The sequence below is a fragment of the Salmo salar genome, chromosome ssa10 (genome assembly GCF_905237065.1).
Source record: "Salmo salar chromosome ssa10, Ssal_v3.1, whole genome shotgun sequence".
NCBI classification, from domain to species: domain Eukaryota; kingdom Metazoa; phylum Chordata; class Actinopteri; order Salmoniformes; family Salmonidae; genus Salmo; species Salmo salar.
In genome coordinates this window covers 23,023,765-23,043,588 of record NC_059451.1, presented here as the reverse complement: position 1 = coordinate 23,043,588, position 19,824 = coordinate 23,023,765, and the positions used below count along the sequence as shown (strand labels likewise).

The 19,824-nt window shown below is 42.8% G+C and overlaps 1 protein-coding gene across 2 annotated transcripts in view; it reads left to right on the top strand.

Moving 5' to 3' along the window:
- LOC106613800 (transducin-like enhancer protein 4) overlaps positions 1–19,824 on the top strand; it is a 77,275-nt gene that overhangs the window by 6,161 nt on the left and 51,290 nt on the right. For both annotated transcript variants that reach the window (XM_014216421.2, XM_014216420.2), the window contains exons 2-3: positions 11,877–11,974; positions 13,055–13,118. In XM_014216421.2, coding sequence (XP_014071896.1) covers positions 11,877–11,974; positions 13,055–13,118 — 162 coding nt within the window. The remainder of the gene's footprint in view (positions 1–11,876; positions 11,975–13,054; positions 13,119–19,824) is intronic.

Below are 19,824 nucleotides of genomic sequence, written 5' to 3'. Positions count from 1 at the left end.
GATTTGAACAAAACCTACAGTATACATATTTTCCCATGGTAGAAGTGGTCAGAAACAAACTTTTTGGACCTGAATACCAAAACATTTAGGGGATAGAGGTGCCCAAAAATAAAACTTGCACCCTGTCTTTTCCTACTGGCACTGACTTTGCTGATAACTTCTATATTGAGGAAAAACGGTACTTACTACGATTGTGATATGTGGTTGTCTCAACTAGCTACAGTATCTTAAGATGAATGCACTTACTGTGAGTCGATTTGGATAAAAGTGCCTGCTAAATGACCAAGATACATCTATGTCTTCATAATTGTTTTACCTTTAACGTCAATTATTTAAAAATGTGTAAAAAAAAATATATAAATGTAGATATGTTTTGGCTGATAAATGTACTAAAATGGGAATAACATTTAAATGTAAACCTTCAAATGGTAGCACAAAGATGGTTGGAAGTTCACACATTAGAGAATGTTGACTTTAATTGGAATATCAGTTGTTTGAAATCATACTGTTAATATTCCACAGGTAACCTATTAAAATCATCGAAATATAGATAATAGAATAGACATTTCCATTTAAGTTGACATTCGACAGTGGGTTGACCGGCAGCTATCTTTGTGGTAGTAATTACAAGTTAAAATTACATTTCAATGATGTACCAGCTTAATTAGTGTTCTGAAGGGATATGTCCATTCTATGAATTATTTACAGTATGATTGAAATGACACTCACCCTGTATTCAGTATGTTGCACAAACACCTCAGATTATGTAAAATAAGGTCTAAGATAAAACATTTGAGAAGATGAAGAAAATCTGAGTTTTGTTTATCATTTACGTTATGAAGGTTAGAAAATTACAGTTTTTATTTAAAAAAATGCTTTTCAATAAATGTGAAAATAGTTTGACAAACCTGTTTGTAAGCTTTAAATAAAATCAAGCTCAACTGTTTATCTTTTCCCGTGATGAAGATGTTCATGGTAGGGTGGTGTATGCAAAATGGGTCAACTTTGAGCACCTCTATCTCCTAAATGTTTTGGCATTCAGTTCAAAAAGTCACTTTCTGACCTCTTCTACCATTGGCAAAATGTATGGAAAGTTTTGTTCAAATCAAAAGGGATGCGTTCGAAAAGTGATTGAAATCAAATGGAACTACAGGAAAGGGAGGGCCGAACATGCCCCCATTCACATTGATGGGGCTGTGGTGGAGCGGGTTGAGAGTTTCAAGTTCCTTGGTGTGCACATCACCAACAAACTATCATGGTCCAAACACACCAAGACAGTTGTGAAGAGGGCATGACAACACCTTTTACCCCTCAGGAAACTGAAAAGATTTGGCATGGGTCCCCAGATCCTCAAAAGGTTCTACAGCTGCACCATCGAGAGCATCCTGACCGTTTGCATCGCAGCCTGGTATGACAACTGCTCGACATCCTACTGTAAGCGCTACAGAGGGTAGTGCGTATGGCCCAGTACGTCACTGGGGCCAAGCTTTCTGCCATCCAGGACCTATATACTAAGCGCTGTAAGAGGAAGGCCCAAAAAACTGTCAAAGACTCCAGTCACCCAAGTCATAGACTGTTCTCTCTGCTATCGCACGGCAAGTGGTACCGGAGCGGCAAGTGGTACCGGAGCACCAAGTCTAGGACCAAAAGGCTCCAAGGATCAAACCCTTTTTTTCAATTTCCACCTAAAATGACATACACAAATCTAACTGCTTGTAGCTCAGGACCTGAAGCAAGGATATGCATATTCTTGATACCATATTTGAAAGGAAACACTTTGAAGTTTGTAAGTGTGAAATTAATGTAGGAGAATATAACACCTGGTAAAAGATAAAACATGTGTTTTAAATTTGTTGTTGTTGTTACATCATCTTTGAAATGCAAGAGAAAGGCCATATATCCAGATAGAAGTCTTGGTGTAATTCAGAGTTTGGCCAACAGATGGCAGCAGTTTGTGTGCAAAGTTTCAGACTGATCCAGTGAAGCATTACATTACTACACTATATTTTGTAACAAGTCTGCCAGGAGTTTGCCCAAATGTGCTGAATTGGTCAATTGATACATTTTCAAGTACATAACTATAGAGAACATACAAAAATGCTATGGTAATAAAAATTTAAGTTTACACACATCCAGGAATGTCATACATGATGGATAATTAACAACCTTCACACATCTAGATGGCCATGCAGGATGGGTGTGGAGCCAGAGACAGCAGAGGTTCCATCTGTAGAACCCAGTTCCTACATTTGAATATAAAAATGGATTTTATAAAACAAAACTATGCTACATTTTATCTCTGGGACCCTCAGGGTGAGAAATCAGAGCAAGATTACTGAATGTAAGTGTATTATTGACCTTCAGAGGTGAATATATCAAACCAGTTGCCCTGATAAAAGTGTTTTGATGTTGTGCACTCTCCTCAAACAATAGCATGGTATTTCTTTCACTGTAATAGCTACTGTAAACTGGACACTGCAGTTAGATTAACAAGAATTTAAGCTTTCTTAAAGACATGTCTATGAAAGCCCTGGAAAGTTTGCTGTTACTTACAACGTCATTCTAGTCACATTAGCGCACGTTAGCAACAAGGTCCCGGTTTAGGGACACCAATCCCGTAGAGGTTAACAGCTTCTACCCCCAAGCCATAAGACTGCTGAGCAATTAATCAAATGGCCACCCAGACTATTTACATTGACACACCCCCATTTGTTTTTACACTACTGCTACTCGCTGTTTATTATCTATGCATAGTCACTTTACCCCTACCTACATGTACAAAATAATTCTACTAACCTGTACCCCCACACATTGACTTGGTACCGGAAGCCCCTGTATATAGCCTTGTTATTTTTATTGTGTTACTTTTTCTCTTTCTTTTACTATTTTTACTTTCGTTTATTTATTAAATATTTTTTTAACTCTTTCTTGAACTGCATTGTTGGTTAAGGGCTTGTTAGTAAACATTTCACGGTAAAGGTCTACACCTGTATTCGGAGCATGTGACAAATAAAATTTGATTTGACCTGACGAATTGAGGCTGTTCTGAGGGCAAAAAGGGGGTGAAACTCAATATTAGGAAGGTGTTCCTAATATTTTGTGCACTCAGTGTATCTTAAACGTATGTCTACATTCAGATACAGATTGCTCAGTTCAATATCACTTACCCTTCAGTTTTTTGACCAGTGTACTGGGACAGGAATGTTGTTTCGATTTACCAATTCATAGGCAAGTTCTCTGCATTTGATGCTACTAAGCCCATGAAACTGGCTCGCACGATTCTTGATATGTTTAGCAAGCTCAGACTCCATGTCATCAGATAAGAACTTGTGTACCTCTTCTACTCTGTCATAGGCTCTCTTTCGCACAGATACATACATGTTTGTTTTCTTTTTTGTCAATGTACCTCTTCAGTGTCATAGTCAATTTGTTTATCCCTTGCTGCTGCTCAAATGGACTTCTTCCCTTCTCTCACATCCTTGGCTGCTCTCTCAAGAACCTCAAGGGGGGCTAGACCCCCGCTTTTTTAACGTTTGTATACATAAGGCATGATGATGTCTGCTCTGTGTAACAATAAAAGTTCACTATCTTGAGTTCATATGCATGACACATTGCAAAAACACTATGTATATTATGCATAAAACTGTCAAAATGTAATCATAATTTGTATGGGATATGGTGGCCATTGGCTAAATTTACCCCAAGGCAAACATTTTGACTATATTAGCCCACACAGCTACAAGGATGCACTTTCATGCTAGTTTTAGGACCTCATATTGTAGCTTATAGAGACCCCAATTGATGTACAAAACAATCTTAAAACTATCTACTTTGGTTTAGATACAGGCATCATGAAAGCTATAACCCAATAATTAATCTGACTTTATGAAAAACATTTTTGGGGACCTTTTTTGGGGACCACTTTTCCCATGTGGTTTCTTCCGTCAAAGACTTGATGAAATGATGACCTCTTCATAAAAACTTGGCTCAACTTACCTCACTCCCCTTACATCCACTGACTAGTGACCACTTTGTCTTTACCTGTAGAGATTCACAGCATGGACTTAAATTTAACATGGTATTATATGATGTTAAACACAGACGGAATCCTTGTAGTTTACATATTTTGTTTGTTTGATGGTGCAGGCTTTGGTGGAGGACATCAGCTCCTGCTCGCTTAGACAGAGAATGTGTGTGTGTGTGTGTGTGTGTGTGTGTGTGTGTGTGTGTGTGTGTGTGTGTGTGTGTGTGTGTGTGTGTGTGTGTGTGTGTGTTGACTGTGAACGCCCCCCACAGACAGTGTTGTGATAGAAGGTGTCTGGAGAGAGTTGATCTGGCCCTAGACTGATCCTGATCTGATGGGAGCAGACTCACACAGGAGGGAACTTACCGCAGGCATGCAGGGGCAGCGTGTGTGTGTGTGTGTCTGAGTCTGTATCTGTCTGTGTGTGTATGTGGCAGGGACAGAGAGCCTACTTACTGCTCCACCTGGGTGCCATTGCCATGTTGCAGCACTGCCTGGCACTGTGTGTATGCGTGCAGGCATGTGTGTGCGTGTGTATGCAACTGTGCATTCTGTTCTTTGGCAGAACTGGAGTGGAGAGACAATGGAACAGTTCATACTCCCCATGACTATTCAGAGTCTGCAGAAAGTAGCTTTCACAAACAGTGATTTTAACTATTAGTAATCTCTCACCTCCCTAGTAAATCTGGCCTTGTGTGTCTCTTGAACTTTAGGCCCGTATTAATACTATAGCTGGGTCCTGTCTGTTCTGGGTCTGTTTCTCACTCTTCTAGGCCTCTAAAGGTAACAGCCAATTAAACAAACCAACGCACAAATCACATATTTTCCCTTAATGAGGGTAGGGCGCACGGTGGCGTGCGTGCGTTAACTCTGTCTCGCTGTTGTGTAGTTTGCCTGTTTTCCTCTGGACACATCTGTATTGTGGGGCTTATTTTTCTGTTTGTACATCCATACTTTAATAAAATACATGTACAGTACCAGTCAAAAGTTTGGACACAGCTACTCATTCCAAGGTTTTTCTTTATTTTTTAATATTTTCTACATTGTAGAATAATAGTGAAGACATCAAAACTATGAAATAACACATATCGAATCATGTAGTAACCAGATTCTTCAAAGAAGCCACCCTTTGCCTTGATGACAGCTTTGCACACTCTTGGCATTCTCTCAACCAGCTTCATGAGGTAGTTACCTGGGATGCATTTCAATTAACAGGTGTGCCTTGTTAAAAGTTAATTTGTGGAATTTATTTCCTTCTTAATGTGTTTGGACCACAGAGTGAAGGACAAGCAGCCAACAAGTGCTCAGCATATGTGGGAACTCCTTCAAGACTGTTAGAAAAGCATTCCAGGTGAAGCTGGTTGAGAGAATGCCAAGAGTGTGCAAAGCTGTCATCTAGGCCAAAGGTGGCTCCTTTGAGGAATTTTAAATATAAAATCTATTTTGATTTGTTTAACACTTTTTTGGTTATTACATGATTCCATATGTGTTATTTCAATGTTTTGATGTCTTCACTATTATTCTACAATGTAGAAAATAGTAAAAATAAAGAAAAACCCTGGAATGAGTAGGTGTGTCCAAACATTTGACTGGTACTGTACATCGTGGATATTTACTGTCTTCTTCATCCATACTGATTTTTTTCTCACCAGATAACAAACAGGTTCTAAATCAATTATGAACACATCAATCCAGATTAACTGTTCTCTGTTCTGCAATCTCAACACTCATTCTCTCCTCATTTAAGGCCCTTGTTGGTTTTTATAAAAAATAACAGATCTGACCATGGTTGGGAACCACTCCAAACCCTCTTTTCACTGCCAATCCCTCCATTTATAATCCAGAATTGGATGGCAGAGGCTTTTGCCTCTCACCACAATGGAGAGCCACCATCTCCAAATGGTTTTGTATTGTGACTGACTGGCAGCCTGGCTAGTGCCCTGGTATCAACACCTTCAAGCGTTAAATGAGGGCTCCGCTCCAGCTAAGATGCTGCTTGCCTGTAAATGTGGGAATCGAAAGAGGTGTGTGTCTGTCTTAGGGCTTTGGTGAGTGTGATCCGCCCCCTACCCCAGCCAGCCCTAGTCCCTACAAAGCCTTGCCTCCTGGAGAGCCCTGAGCCTGCTATCAGTCAGACAGACCCAGACCAATTGGACGCTATCAGAGCTCTAGAACTCCTGCAGTAGAGAGAGAGAGAGAGAGAGAGAGAGAGAGAGAGAGAGAGAGAGAGAGAGAGAGAGAGAGAGAGAGAGAGAGAGAGAGAGAGAGAGAGAGAGAGAGAGAGAGAGAGAGAGAGAGAGAGAGAGAGAGAGAGAGAGAGAGAGAGAGAGAGAGAGAGAGAGAGAGAGAGAGAGAGAGAGAGAGAGAGAGAGAGAGAGAGAGAGAGAGAGAGAGAGCGCGAAAGAAAAAAACCTTCTATAACAAAGCCATCACCTATAGACAGCTTAACCTAGAGAAGAGTCCCCTAAGCAAGCTGATCCTGGGGCTCTGTTCACAAACAGACCCCACAGATCCCCAGGACAGCAACACAATTAGACCCAATCAAATAATGAGAAAACAAAAAGATAATTACTTGACACATTGGAAAGAATTTACAACAAAAAAAACAGAGCAAACTAGAATGCTATTTGCCCATAAACAGAAAGCACACATTGGCAGAATACCCAACCATTGTGACTGACCCAAAATGAAGGAAGGCTTTGACTATGTAATGACTCAGTGAGCATGGCCTTGCTATTGAGAAAGGCCACCATATGCAGACCTTGCTCTCAAGAGAAAACAGGCTATGTGCACACTGCCCACAAAATTAGGTGGAAACTGAGCTGCACTTCCTAACCTCCTGCCAAATGAATGACCATATTCGAGACACATATTTCACTCAGATTACACAGACCCACAAAGAACTCCAAAACAAATCTATTGGGTAAAATACCACAGTGTGCCATCACAGCACAAGAAAAGGGCAACCAGTGAAGAACAAATACCATTGTAAATGCAACCCATATTTATGTTTTTTTTGTTTTCCCTTTTGCACTTTAACTATTTGCACATCATTATAACACTGTACATAGCCATAATGACATTTGCAATGTGTCTATTCCTTTGAAACTTGTATAATGTTTACTGTTGATTTTTGATTGTTTATTTAACTTTAGTTGAGAGAGAGAGGTGAGTTACTGCTCTGAGGGTGGCTATAGGCAATGAGGTACAGGGCCAGAGGTGACAAAGAGAACGAGAACAAGTGGCAGATTTAGGTATAGGCGACATTGGCGGCACGGGGCGCCTGCACCAAAAAATTCTGAATGGTGACATTTGCGCGATTGGTTTTCTATCGCTCATTTCCACATCACGTCAATGATATCATGTCAGCGTGTGGGACTGTGGGTCAATTAACCTTGTTGGAGTGGGTGCCCTGATTCCAGTTTGTGAGCTAGGCAGGCTACTGTCTGGGAAGGGCTCCCTCTCAGAAGTACGAGATGGGGAGGGGGACGGGGGTAGGTTGACCTCAGGTCTCCCCACTGGAAGCCCGAGGTAGGGGGAGAGGGGGAATCTATCAAATAGCACACTTCTAACTTTGTACAGTACATAGGCAATTAGTAAAATCAGTCACACTATGAAATGCTACCAAATAAACCACAATTCATTCATTATACTGTGAATATATAGTTTCACAGACATATTGTTGCATTTTTTTCTGGTTTGTGCGAAGTCGTTAAGAATAATATAAAACCAACCTTCACACCACCACCATACAAGCTAGAACCGCCACTGACAAGAACACGCACACACATATCCCCTACATCCGGGATCATATTAACACTTCCCTCCTACACTTGGTACTCTTCATCTATTCATGTGCCTTTACCCTAAATATTTCACCAGCTCATGATTATTTCATGCCCCTCAGAACGTCTCTCTCCTGAGACGGAGAGAGAAAGACATAGAGATGGAAAGCGAGAGCGAGAGCGATAGAGAGGAAGGGAAGGAGAGAAGGATAGGCAAAGAGAGAGGAAGCGGGCGGCAGAACAGAAAGTGTGCCATAGAGCAGAGAGAAGCTCTGCAGTCCTGATCAGTCCCAGACCCGCATCCATTTCCCAACCTCCCATGCTGCGGCTGCCAACTAAGAAACACCAGCCTAAATGGAATGTTTCCCCCAGTGATTGATAGACAGATGAGGGGGAAGGAGGGCTGTGGCCCGGCTGCTGGCTCTGTACTGTTATGTGATCTCCTGGCCCAGTCTCGTCTCCCCCCCCACACCCATAGATAATCCTTCTTAATTTTCAGCTCGCCCTGCTCCAGCTCTGCTCTGGATCCTCTAAATTGTGATTGACTGCTGTTGTCCCACATAGCTGGCCTGTCTGTTTTCCCCCTCCCTTCCCTCCTCTGCTAGATTAACCAGATCAGTTTGAGGTTTCAGGATCCCCCATGCTGTCTGACACCACCAGGGCCAAACAGAGCCACACTGAGATGAGAGTCCCGTGAAAGCCCCCCCCCCCCCACACACACACTCTTAGAAAACAGGTTATTTGGCGTTCCCCATAGGAGAAGGGGTTCTACTCTGTGGAAAGGGTTCTACCTGGAACCAAAAGGGTTCTTCAAAGGGTTCTGCTATTGGGAACAGCTGAAAAACCCTTTTAGGAGTGTAGTATTCCCCTGGCTGTGTCCATCACAGTCCCTCCCAGCCCCCCCTCTGTCTGAGCTGCCATCTGTCATATGCCAGGCCAAACCCCAAACTCACAGCTCAACCAGGACCGGTCACGGAGGGCCCTGAGCTCTGAGACCAGACCATGCTGGGTCTATAGTCATGTCTCTCTCTGTCTGAGTCAACCACAACCACAATCTGACCCATACAGAAAACCTGACTCACTTTGAGGAATGTGTTATTGTAAGTGAGGGCTTATGTAAAATGGACAGAGGTCAGTCTGGACTGTAGTTTGTGGTGGTCCACTGTCTAGTCAGACGGTTTGTTAGAGTGCTGTAGGGAGATATGCCATCTCTTCTCTATCTCCCGCCCCGCCCCTACGTGTGTGTGTCAGACCAGTCTGATGTGAATCAAGGTCAGTGGGGATTGGTCGGCAGCCGCCTCTTCCCCCTCCCCCTTAGGGGTTGTGTACTGAGTTAAGCCTGTCTGTCCAGCCAGCCGACACCCAGCCACAGCACTAGGCTAGCTGCTCAGCCCGCAGCTTAATTACTGAAAAGCCCACAGAGTGTCTGACCTCCACCGTTAGCCTAATTGAAATTTAATTGAATTTTCCTTGTCTAGACTAATTAAGCTCCTACTGAAACCGCCAATCTTTTAGCCACCTAGCCTAGCTAGCCTCTGCACGGCCGGGATGCTCATCCTATGGTGTGGGAAGAGAGGAAAGAAAGGGGGAGGAAAGAGGTGGAGCTGAGGAAGGCAAAGGGGAGAGGTCTGGTATTGGCTCTCAGGGGTGGGTGTGGTGAGAAAGAGAGATGGAGTGAGAGAATGAGAGGAGGGAGAGAGAGATTGACAAAGTGGTGCAGACTAAAGTGAGGTCGGGAGTGTGAGGTAAGCAGCCTATGCCACTGACCTGGAGCATGTGGTTAAATAACACTGAGCAGTGGCACTCATCGTCTGCCTAACCTCAGTTCTGTGTGTGTGTGTGTGTGTCCGGCAATGTCCCAGGCTTGTTGTGTGCAGCCCCATTTAGTACAAGGGCTTGCTGTGTGTGTGTGCACATATGCACAGTACCAGTCAAATGTTTAGACACACCTACTCATTCAAGGGGTTTTCTTTATTTTTACTATTTTCTACGTTGTAGAATAATAGTGAAGACATCACAACTATGAAATAACACATATGGAATCACGTAGTAACCAAAAAAGTGTTAAACAAATCAAAATATATATTATATTTGAGAATCTTCAAAGTAGCCACCCTTTGCCTTGATGACAGCTTTGCACATGCTTGGCATTCTCTCAACCAGCTTCACCTGGAATGCTTTTCTAACAGTCTTGAAGGAGTTCCCACATATGCTGAGCACTTGTTGGCTGCTTTTCCTTCACTCTGTGGTCCAACTCATCCCAAACCATCTCAATTGTGTTGAGGTTGGGTGATTGTTGAGGCCAGATCATCTGATGCAGCACTCCATCACTCTCCTTCTTGGTCAAATAGCCCTTACACAGCCTGGAGGTGTGTTGGGTCATTGTCCTGTTGAAAAACAAATGATTGTCCCACTAAGCGCAAACCAGATGGGATGGCGTATCGCTGCAGAATGCTGTGGAAGCCATGCTGGTTAAGTGTGCCTTGAATTCTTAATATATCACAGACAGTGTCACCAGCAAAGCACCCCCACACCATCACACCTCCTCCTCCATGCTTCACGGTGGGAACCCCTCATGCGGAGATCATCCGTTCACATACTCTGTGTCTCACAAAGACAGAGGGGTGGAACCAAAAATCTCAAATTTGGACTCATCAGACCAAATTTCCACTGGTCTAATGTCCATTGCTCGTGTTCCTTTACCTAAGCAAGTCTCTTCTTCTTATTGGTGCCCTTTAGTATCGGTTTCTTTGCAGCAATTCGACCATGAAGGCCTGATTCACGCAGTCTCTTCTGAACAGTTGATGTTGAGATGTGTCTGTTACTTGAATTCTGAGGTGGAATTAAATGCAGATTTCTGAGGCTCTAATGAACTAATCCTCTGCAGCAGAGGTAACTCTGGGTCTTCCTTTCCTGTGGCGGTCCTCATGAGAGACAGTTTCATCATAGCGCTTGATGGTTTTTGCGACTGCACATGAAGAAACTTTCAAAGTTCTTGAAATGTTCCCGGATTGACTGACCACCATGTCTTAAAGTAATGATGGACTGTCAGTTCTCTTTGCTTATTTGAGCTGTTCTTGCCATAATATGGACTTGGCACACCTGTTAATTGAAATGTATTCCAGGTGACTTCCTCATGAAGCTGGTTGAGAGAATGCCAAGAGTGTGCAAAGCTGTCATCAAGGCAAAGGGTAGCTACTTTGGAGAATCTAAAATCTAAAATATATTTTGATTTGTTTAACACTTTTTTGGTTACTGCATGATTCCATTTGTGTTGTTTCATAGTTTTGATGTCTTCACTATTATTCTACAATGTACTAAATAGTAAAAATAAAGAAAAACCCTTGAATGAGTAGGTGTGTCCAAACTTTGACTGGTACTGAACGTGTGCATGCATGTGTGTCAGTAGTATGTCCCTCCCTCTTGACAGTTCCAACCCCTCAGCTATAAATACCAGGTCACAATAACCCCCAATGGACCTTGTCACTCAGATTCATATCACCAAAATCCCTTCTCCAAATCCCCTGGAAACTCCACTAGCATCCATGTTTTTATTCCTTTGCATCTAAAACAACAACATCCTTGATGTGTTTGTGTTTCCCCAACTACACAGCGAGTGGAACAACACCCAAAGTGCTTCAGACAGGTTCTGGGGGGAAGCAAGGTTCTCCTGGGAGGTGTTTGTTGAGATTCTTTGCTTTTAGCAGGTGAAAGACAGTGCCGTTTTAATGGTTGTGATTCACCATAAGTTATTCATTTGACGCTTTCTCTTCCTCAGTGCTTTGTAGGCAGAAATACATTATCCAAGAGCATCCTGGCAGAGGAGAGGAGAGAAGAGGAGAGAGGGATGCTAATGTTGTGTGAGAGGAGGAGTGAGACGGAGTCATTAAGAGCGAGAGAGAGAGAGAGAGAGGAGGATGACAGAGGAGAGGAGAAGAGGGTGCCAGGAGAGCGAGTGTTTGTGAAAGAGAGGGGGGTGGAGTGAGAGATAAAGAGAGCAAGGGCAATGATTTTTATGGTGTGTGTTGAAGTGACCTTACTCTCCCTTCTTCTTTTCTCTCCCCCAGGTCCCTATTCAGCCTGGCCAGTCTTTCAAGTTCACAGTCCTGGAGACCCTGGACCGCATCAAGGAGGAGTTCCAGTTCCTCCAGGCTCAATACCACAGGTGCTATATAGTCACTCACTACCCTCCATCCATAGACTCTATTACAGATAGGATATACACCCACCATCCATTTTAACTCATGTAGGCCTACATAGACTCTATAGCCACAATCCTAACTTGAGAGCCACTCAAGTCTCTCATAAACATCAATACACGATTGAAGTAAAAGTCTGTGCTTCCCATGTATCTGTGTGTCTGAAGATAGGAGACTGAGGATTGTGTCCTATATGAATTCTACCAATTAAGGTGCCTCAGGGGATAACAGTCCCTACTCCTCTCTCCAAAGGACTGAGAGAGCCCCCTGGGAAACACTGCAGCACGTCTGCTGCTCCACTTATTAGTCTGGGAAATATTACACAGGCTACATTAGACATCAGCCGTAATTGAACTGTATGTGTATGTGTAAGCCAAGGACAGGTGCAGTGAACTATATGGTTGTTATAGCACAGTCATACACAGTCAGACCATATGCAGGTATAGATTCTAACCTTATCCGTCTTAGTCTTAATGACACAGTGGCAGGGTGTTAGCCTGGTCCCAGATCTGTTCGTGCTGTTTTGCCAACTTCTATGTCTTTGTCTTGCATAGGAGTTGACAGGACAGTACAAACACCAGGGTGGCAGGGTGTGGTGATATGGGTCTATACTCCATATCATAGCACAGTGATGGTGGGTTTTATCAGAGAGATAGTCTGAGTAGAGTTGACCTGCAGTGACCTTTGTGCTGGGAGCCCAGCTTCACAGCATGAGCTGAATACTCATGGCCATATCTCTCTCGGTCACAGCTCTGTGAACAGTGTGCTGAAACTAACATTGTTCTCCCACTGCAGCCTGAGTCCCATCGGTCTCTCTGTCTGATCGATCTAGATCCATAATCTCTTTTCAGCTTTGACAAGAAGGAGAGATTCAGGTGGGACTGCAGACTAGACCGATACGGTTGGCGATAGTGTATGTCCTGCACTTGATCTGTTTGTTCACCTGTGTGTGTGTTTGGTTGTGTGTCTGTGTTTTCTGTTGTGTGTGTGTGCGCGTGCATGGTTGCCTGTATGTCTGTGTGCATGTTTGTGTCTTGCCTCTGCAGCCTGAAACTGGAGTGTGAGAAGCTGGCCAGTGAGAAGACAGAGATGCAGAGACACTACATTATGGTGAGTTCAATTCTATTTACACCACACCACCGCTGGCTCACTGGAATCAATCAGACAACATGGGGGAGGAAGGCCCAGTCTCAGTCTGGCTTTACAAATGGACCCCTGTCCACTACACCAACATAGGAGGCTATCTAGCTTGTTGAAGAGCATCATCTGGCGAAGTGGTCTAAGGCACTACATCTCAGTGCAAGAGGCGTCACTACAGACCCTGGTTCGATTCCAGGCTGTTTCACAACCGGCTGTGATTGGGAGTCCCATAGGGCGGCGCACAATTGACCCAGTGTCGTCCAGGTTAGGGTTTGGCCGGGGTAGGCCATCATTGTAAATAAGAATTTGTTCTTAACTGACTTGCCTAGTTAAATAAAGGTTACAGTTTTTTATTTTATTTTTAAGTTAGGAGGATGAGACTGCCCAAAAACTCTCACTCCCTCTACAACAGCTTGAGCCCTTCCACGTCTATATATCTGTCTGTCTGTCTAGCTAAAGACTTGTATATAAATAACTAACTATGTCTAAGTCTGTGGTACAGTCATGGTCAGGACAGAACCTGAATACGATATGAACCATCTGCTGAGCACCTCCCATATCATCAACCTGAGAGAGAGAGAGAGAGAGAGAGAGAGAGAGAGCGACAGAGACACAGATACACAGATACATGGGAAGAGCAGTACACAGTGCAGTATGGTAGACAGACAGACACTACCTCAGACTAAGAGGGAATTGCCTGAGACCTCACGATATGATATTATCACGATACTTAGGTGCCGATGTATTGGGATTCCATACTGTGATTTCATTGTGATTCGATGTTCCAAAAATATTGCTCATGTCTGCTGCAAAGCGACAATAGAGAGTCAAGAGAAAATGAGAAATGAAAGTGCAGAAAACAAATTGGCTTCTTATTTAAAAAGAAGATGGAGAACAAACTGTATTGTTGGGGGATTTGGAGGACCACAGAGTCGATAGGAAATATCTTTGTGCTCTTGGCTAAAATGTACATTTTTGGGGCAATTTCGGTTCAAGTCCTTAGTGAGACACCATGGTAGAATACTGGTATGTATTGCAAGAATATTTTTTTTTACGCTAAAGCTACTCACTGTTTATTATCTATGCATAGTCACTTTACCCTCACATATATCTACATATTACCTCAATTACCTCGACTACCCCCTGTACATAGCCTCGTTATTGTTATTTACTGTGTTACTTTAAAAAATATATTTTGTATTTTTTCTGCAAATATTTTCTTACTTTAAAAAACATTTCTGCATTGTTGGTTAAGGGCTTGTAAGTAAGCATTTCACGGTAAGGTCTACACCTATTCCACGCATGTGATAAATAAAATAAAATGTGATTTGATTTGAATGATGATTTACTAGGAAAGATGGGTTGATCTGTGGCTGTCTGAAGGTTGGAATTGTTTATTTTTATTTTATTTAACTAGGCAAGTCAGTTAAGATCAAATTCTTATTTACAATGATGGCCTACACCGGCCAAACCCGGATGACGCTGGGCCAATCGTGCACCGCACTATGGGACTCCCAATCACGGCCGGTTGTGATACAGCCTGGATTCAAACCAGGGTGTCTGTAGTGACGCCTCTTGCACTGAGATGTAGTGCCTTAGACGCAGCGCCACTTGGGAGCCAATTAAAGAGTGTTGGAATAAATACAGTGCATTCGGAAAGTATTCAGACCCCTTGACTTTGTTCACATTTTGTTACGTTACAGCCTCATTCTAAAATGGGTTAAATTGTTTGGTTTTTTCTTTTCATCAGTCTACACACAATACCCCATAATGACAAAGCAAAAACAGGTTTTAGAAATTTTTGCAAATGTATTAAAGATAATAAACTGAAATATCACATTTACGTAAGTATTGAGACCCTTCAGTACTTTGTTGAAGCACCTTTGGCCGCGATTATAGCCTCAAAACAATTATGTCTCGGAGCTCTACGGTAATGGCCGTCGTAGGAAGTGCAGCGGGTACGTGAATGCTCATATTTATTTTATTACGAACTCCACACAAAAACAACAAAACGAAAACACGAACGACAGCTAACAGTTCTGCAGGCTAAACATGGCAGTGCACGAATACAACTTCCCACAAAGGGACAGGTGAAAACAGGCTACCTAAGTATGACTCAATCAGCAACAACGATGCACAGCTGTTCCTGATTGAGAGCCATACCAGGCCAACACAAAGAAATACACAACATAAATAGAACCTAGAATATGACACATAGAACATAACCCAAAAACCCCGGAATACTCAAACCAAACACCCCTCTACTTAAACACACACCCCGAACCACATAAAACAAATACCCCCCTTCCACGTCCTGACCAAACTACAATAACAAATGACCCCTTTACTGGTCAGAACGTGACATCTACGGACAAAACCTTCGACCTCTTGGTTTTTGCTCTGACATGCACTGTCAACTGTGGAACATTATATAGATATGTGTGCCTTTCCAAATCATTTCCAATCAATTGAATTTACCATAGGTGGACTCCACCCAAATTGTAGAAACATCTTAAGGATGATCAATGGAAACAGGATGCAGCTGAGCTCAATTTTGAGTCTCATAGCAAAGGGTCTGTATACTTATGTAAATAATTTATTTGTTTTAAATGTTTTAATACATTTGCTAAAATGTCAAAAAACCTATTTTAAATTTGTCATGATGGGGTATTGTGTGCTGACTGATGAGGAAAAAATGTATATAATCAATTTTAGAATAAGCCTGTAACGAAACAAAATGTGAAAAAAGTCAAGGGGTCTGAATACTTTCCGAATACAATGTACTTGCACAGTATAAATGTTTGAGGTCCTCCAATCAGGGGTGATGGTGGGGATGTGATCATTGTATGTTTCGCGTTTAGTTATTTGTTTTCCACTGAGCTGTATGTGTGTGTTCTGGATCTGGTGGTTATGGGTGCGCTCGCTTCCATGCCCACCTGGGCGTCGTGCGGGGCTTTGTCCTTCCCACCCTTGGAAAATCCCTTTGGGCCAGGAGCGGGCACCAGCATCTCGGGCAGGTGGGCCTGGCGCACCCACTGATTGGAGCAGTCATTCGTATTGTCTTTGTATTGTTGTTGTTTTAATAATTACAAAAATATAATAAGAAGATGGAGAACAAGCTATGTAGGGAAAAATACTGAAGTTATGGTGCAGGTACAGCCAACTAGCACAAAAATAATATTACGATATTGTCAAAACAAGACGATATGATATATCCTCAAGTAATATCCCGATATGCAACTGTATCGATTTATTTTCCCCCATCACGACTAAAAGTAAACATAAACTGTTCTCTGTGTCTGTGACAAGCTGTACTTTATGGAGATTTCACGTTTGCAGGGTTTGATGGACGGTTGAGTTGGCAGTACTTGGATAGATGTGTAGAAGCCTTTACTCCAGTATGAGGAGAGACCTCAATGAACTTTGTTATAGACTGGGGCAGTCGGCGACGTTTGATCAACTCTCATACATACTTATTAAATGTCATGACCTTTGTGACCACAGGACTGTTGGTCAACATCAGGAAGAAATAGGCTAAACGTCTGAGAATTAAGCATTTTCCATAGTGCTGGACTCCCTGGTCTCAATAGAAATGGAGAATGGCTTGATAAGACCAAAAGACTTGAGATGGTGCCGGAGGAGATGGCTGCCGTTTTACGGGCTCCTAACCAATTGTGCTATTTTTTTTTCACGTTGTTTGTAACTTATTTTGTTCATAATGTTCATAACGAAAAGAGCTTCTGAATATCAGAACAGCGATTACTCACCTCGAACTGGACAAAGATTTTTTATTAAATGAGTCAGATGTGAAGGATTTAATGCTGATACCGGCCCAAATCCCTGTCATTCACATGAAGAAGAGACGCCGATACAGGGGACACAGGTCCAGGTGCCTTGTGAGAATTCGTCGGTGAGTGGGTACCATCCGTTCTATTGGCCAATGTGCAATCATTGGAGAATAAACTGGATGAGCTCCGTTCAAGACTATCCTACCAACAGGACATTAAAAACTGTAATGTATACTGTTTCACCGAGTACAAGCAAAAACTAAAGCAGGAAGTACCAGTGACTCGCTCAATACAGAAGTGGTCATATTCCGCAGATGCTAAACTACAGGACTGTTTCTAGCACAGACCTGGAATATATTCCAGGATTCATCCGATGGCATTGAGGACTATACCGCATCAGTCACCGGCTTCATCAATAAGTGCATCGATGACGTTGTCCCCACAGTGACCGTATGTACATACCCCAACCAGAAGCCATGGATTATAGGCAACATCCGCACTGAGCTAAAGGGTAGAGCTGACGCGTTCAGAGAGTGGGACTCTAACCCGGACGATTATGCCTTCTGATGAACCATCAAACAGGCAAAGCGTCAATACAGGACTAAGATTGAATCCTACTACACCGGCTCTGATGACGTTGGATGTGGCAGTGCTTGCAAACTATTACGGACTACAAAGGAAAGCCCAGCCATGAGCTGCCAGTAATACGAGCCTACCAGACGAGCTAAATTACTTCTATGCTCGCTTCGAGGCAAGCAACCCTGAAGCATGCATGAGAGCACCAGCTGTTCCGGACAACTGTGTGATTTTGCTCTCCATAGCCGATGTGAGTAATACCTTTAAAACCTCCTAAGGATCCGCCCCTTTTTTTCAATTTTCGCCTAAAATGATATACTCAAATCTAACTGAAGCAAGGATACGCATATGCTTTTTTTTACCCACTTTTTCTCCCCAATTTCGTGGTATCCAATTGGTAGTTACAGTCTTGTCTCATCACTGCAACTCCCGTACAGACTTGGGAGAGGCGAAGGTCGAGAGCTGTGCGTCCTCCAACCAAGCCACACTGCTTCTTGACACAATGCACACTTAACCAAGAAGCCAGCCACACCAATGTGTCAGAGGAAACACTGTACACCTGGCGACCGTGTCAGCGTGCACTGCGCCCGGCCCACCACAGGAGTCGCTAGTGTGCAATGGGACAAGGACATCCCTGCCGACCAAACCCTCACCTAACCCAGACGATGCTGGGCCAATTGTGCGTCGCCCCATGGGTCTCCCGGTGGATGCCGGCTGCAACAGAGCCTGGACTCGAACCCAGAATCTCTAGTGGCACAGCTAGCAGTGTGATGCAGTGCCTTAGACCACAGCACTACTCGGGAGCCCGAATATGCATATTCTTGATACCATTTGAAAGGAAACACTTTGAAGTTTGTGGAAATGTGAAACTAATGTAGGAGAATATAACACAGTAGATCTGGTAAAAGATAATAAAAATAAAAAACATGCTTTTTTTCTTTTTTTTTCTTCCATCATCTTTGAAATGCAAGAGAAAGGCCATAATGTATTATTCCAACTCAGGACAACAACCTCTCCCTCAACGTGATCATGATAAAGGAGATGATCGTGGACTACAAGAAAAGGAGGGCCGAGCATGCCTCCATTCTCATCGACAGGGCTGCAGTGGAGCTTCAAGTTCCTTGGTGTCCACATCACCAACAAAATATCATGGTCCAAACACACCAAGACAGTCGTGAAGAGGGCACGACAATTACTATTCCCCCTCAGGAGACTGAAAAGATTTGGCATGGGTCCTTAGATCCTCAAAAATTTCTGCAGCTGCACAATTGAGAGCATCCTGACCGGTTGCATTACTGCCTGGTATGGCAAGTGCGTACGGCCCAGTACATCACTGGGGCCAAGCTTCCTGCCATCCAGGACCTCTATACCAGGCGGTGTCAGAGGAAGGCCCTAAAAATTGTCAGAGTCCAGCCACCCTAGTCATAGACTGTTCTTTCTGCTACCACTGTTCTTTCTGCTACCCACCCCCTTTTTTTATGCTGCTGCTACTCGCTGTTTATTATCTATGCATAATCACTTTACCTCTACCTACATGTACATATTACCTCAATTACCACGACTAACTACCGCCACTGAACAAGGCAGTTAACCCACTGTTCCCAGGCTGTCTTTGAAAATAATATTTTTTTCTTAACTGACTTGCCTAGTTAAATAAAGCAAAAAAATAAATAAACATTGACTCAGCACCCTGTAAATAGCTTTGTTATTGTTATTTTATTGTTTCTCTTTCATTTTTTTACTTTAGTTTATTTAGGACATTATTTTTCTTAAAACTGTATTGTTGGTTAAGGACTTGTAAGTAAGCATTTCAAAGCAAGGTCTACACCTGTTGTATTCGGCACATGTGACAAATACAATTTCATTTTGTTGTATTTGCATGTATACAGTCCATTCTGAGAGTATTCAGACACCTTGACTTTTTCCACATTTTGCTACGTTACAGCTTTTTTCTAAAATGTATTAAATTGTATCTACACACAATACCTGATAATGACAAAGCAAAAAAACTTTTTAAAAACATTTTAGCAAATGTTTACATAAGTATTTAGACCCTTTACTCAGTACTTTGTTGGAGCACCTTTGGCAGTGATTACAGCCTCGAGTCTTCTTGGGTATGATGCTACAAGCTTGGCACACCTGTATTTGGGGAGTTCCTAGCATTCTTCTCTGCAGATCCTCTCAATCTTTGTCAGGTTGGATAGGGAGCGTCGCTGCACAGCTATTTTCAGGTCTCTCCAGAGATGTTCGATTGGGTTCTGGCTGGGCCATTCGAGGACATTCAGAAACTTGTCTCGAAGCCACTCCTGCGT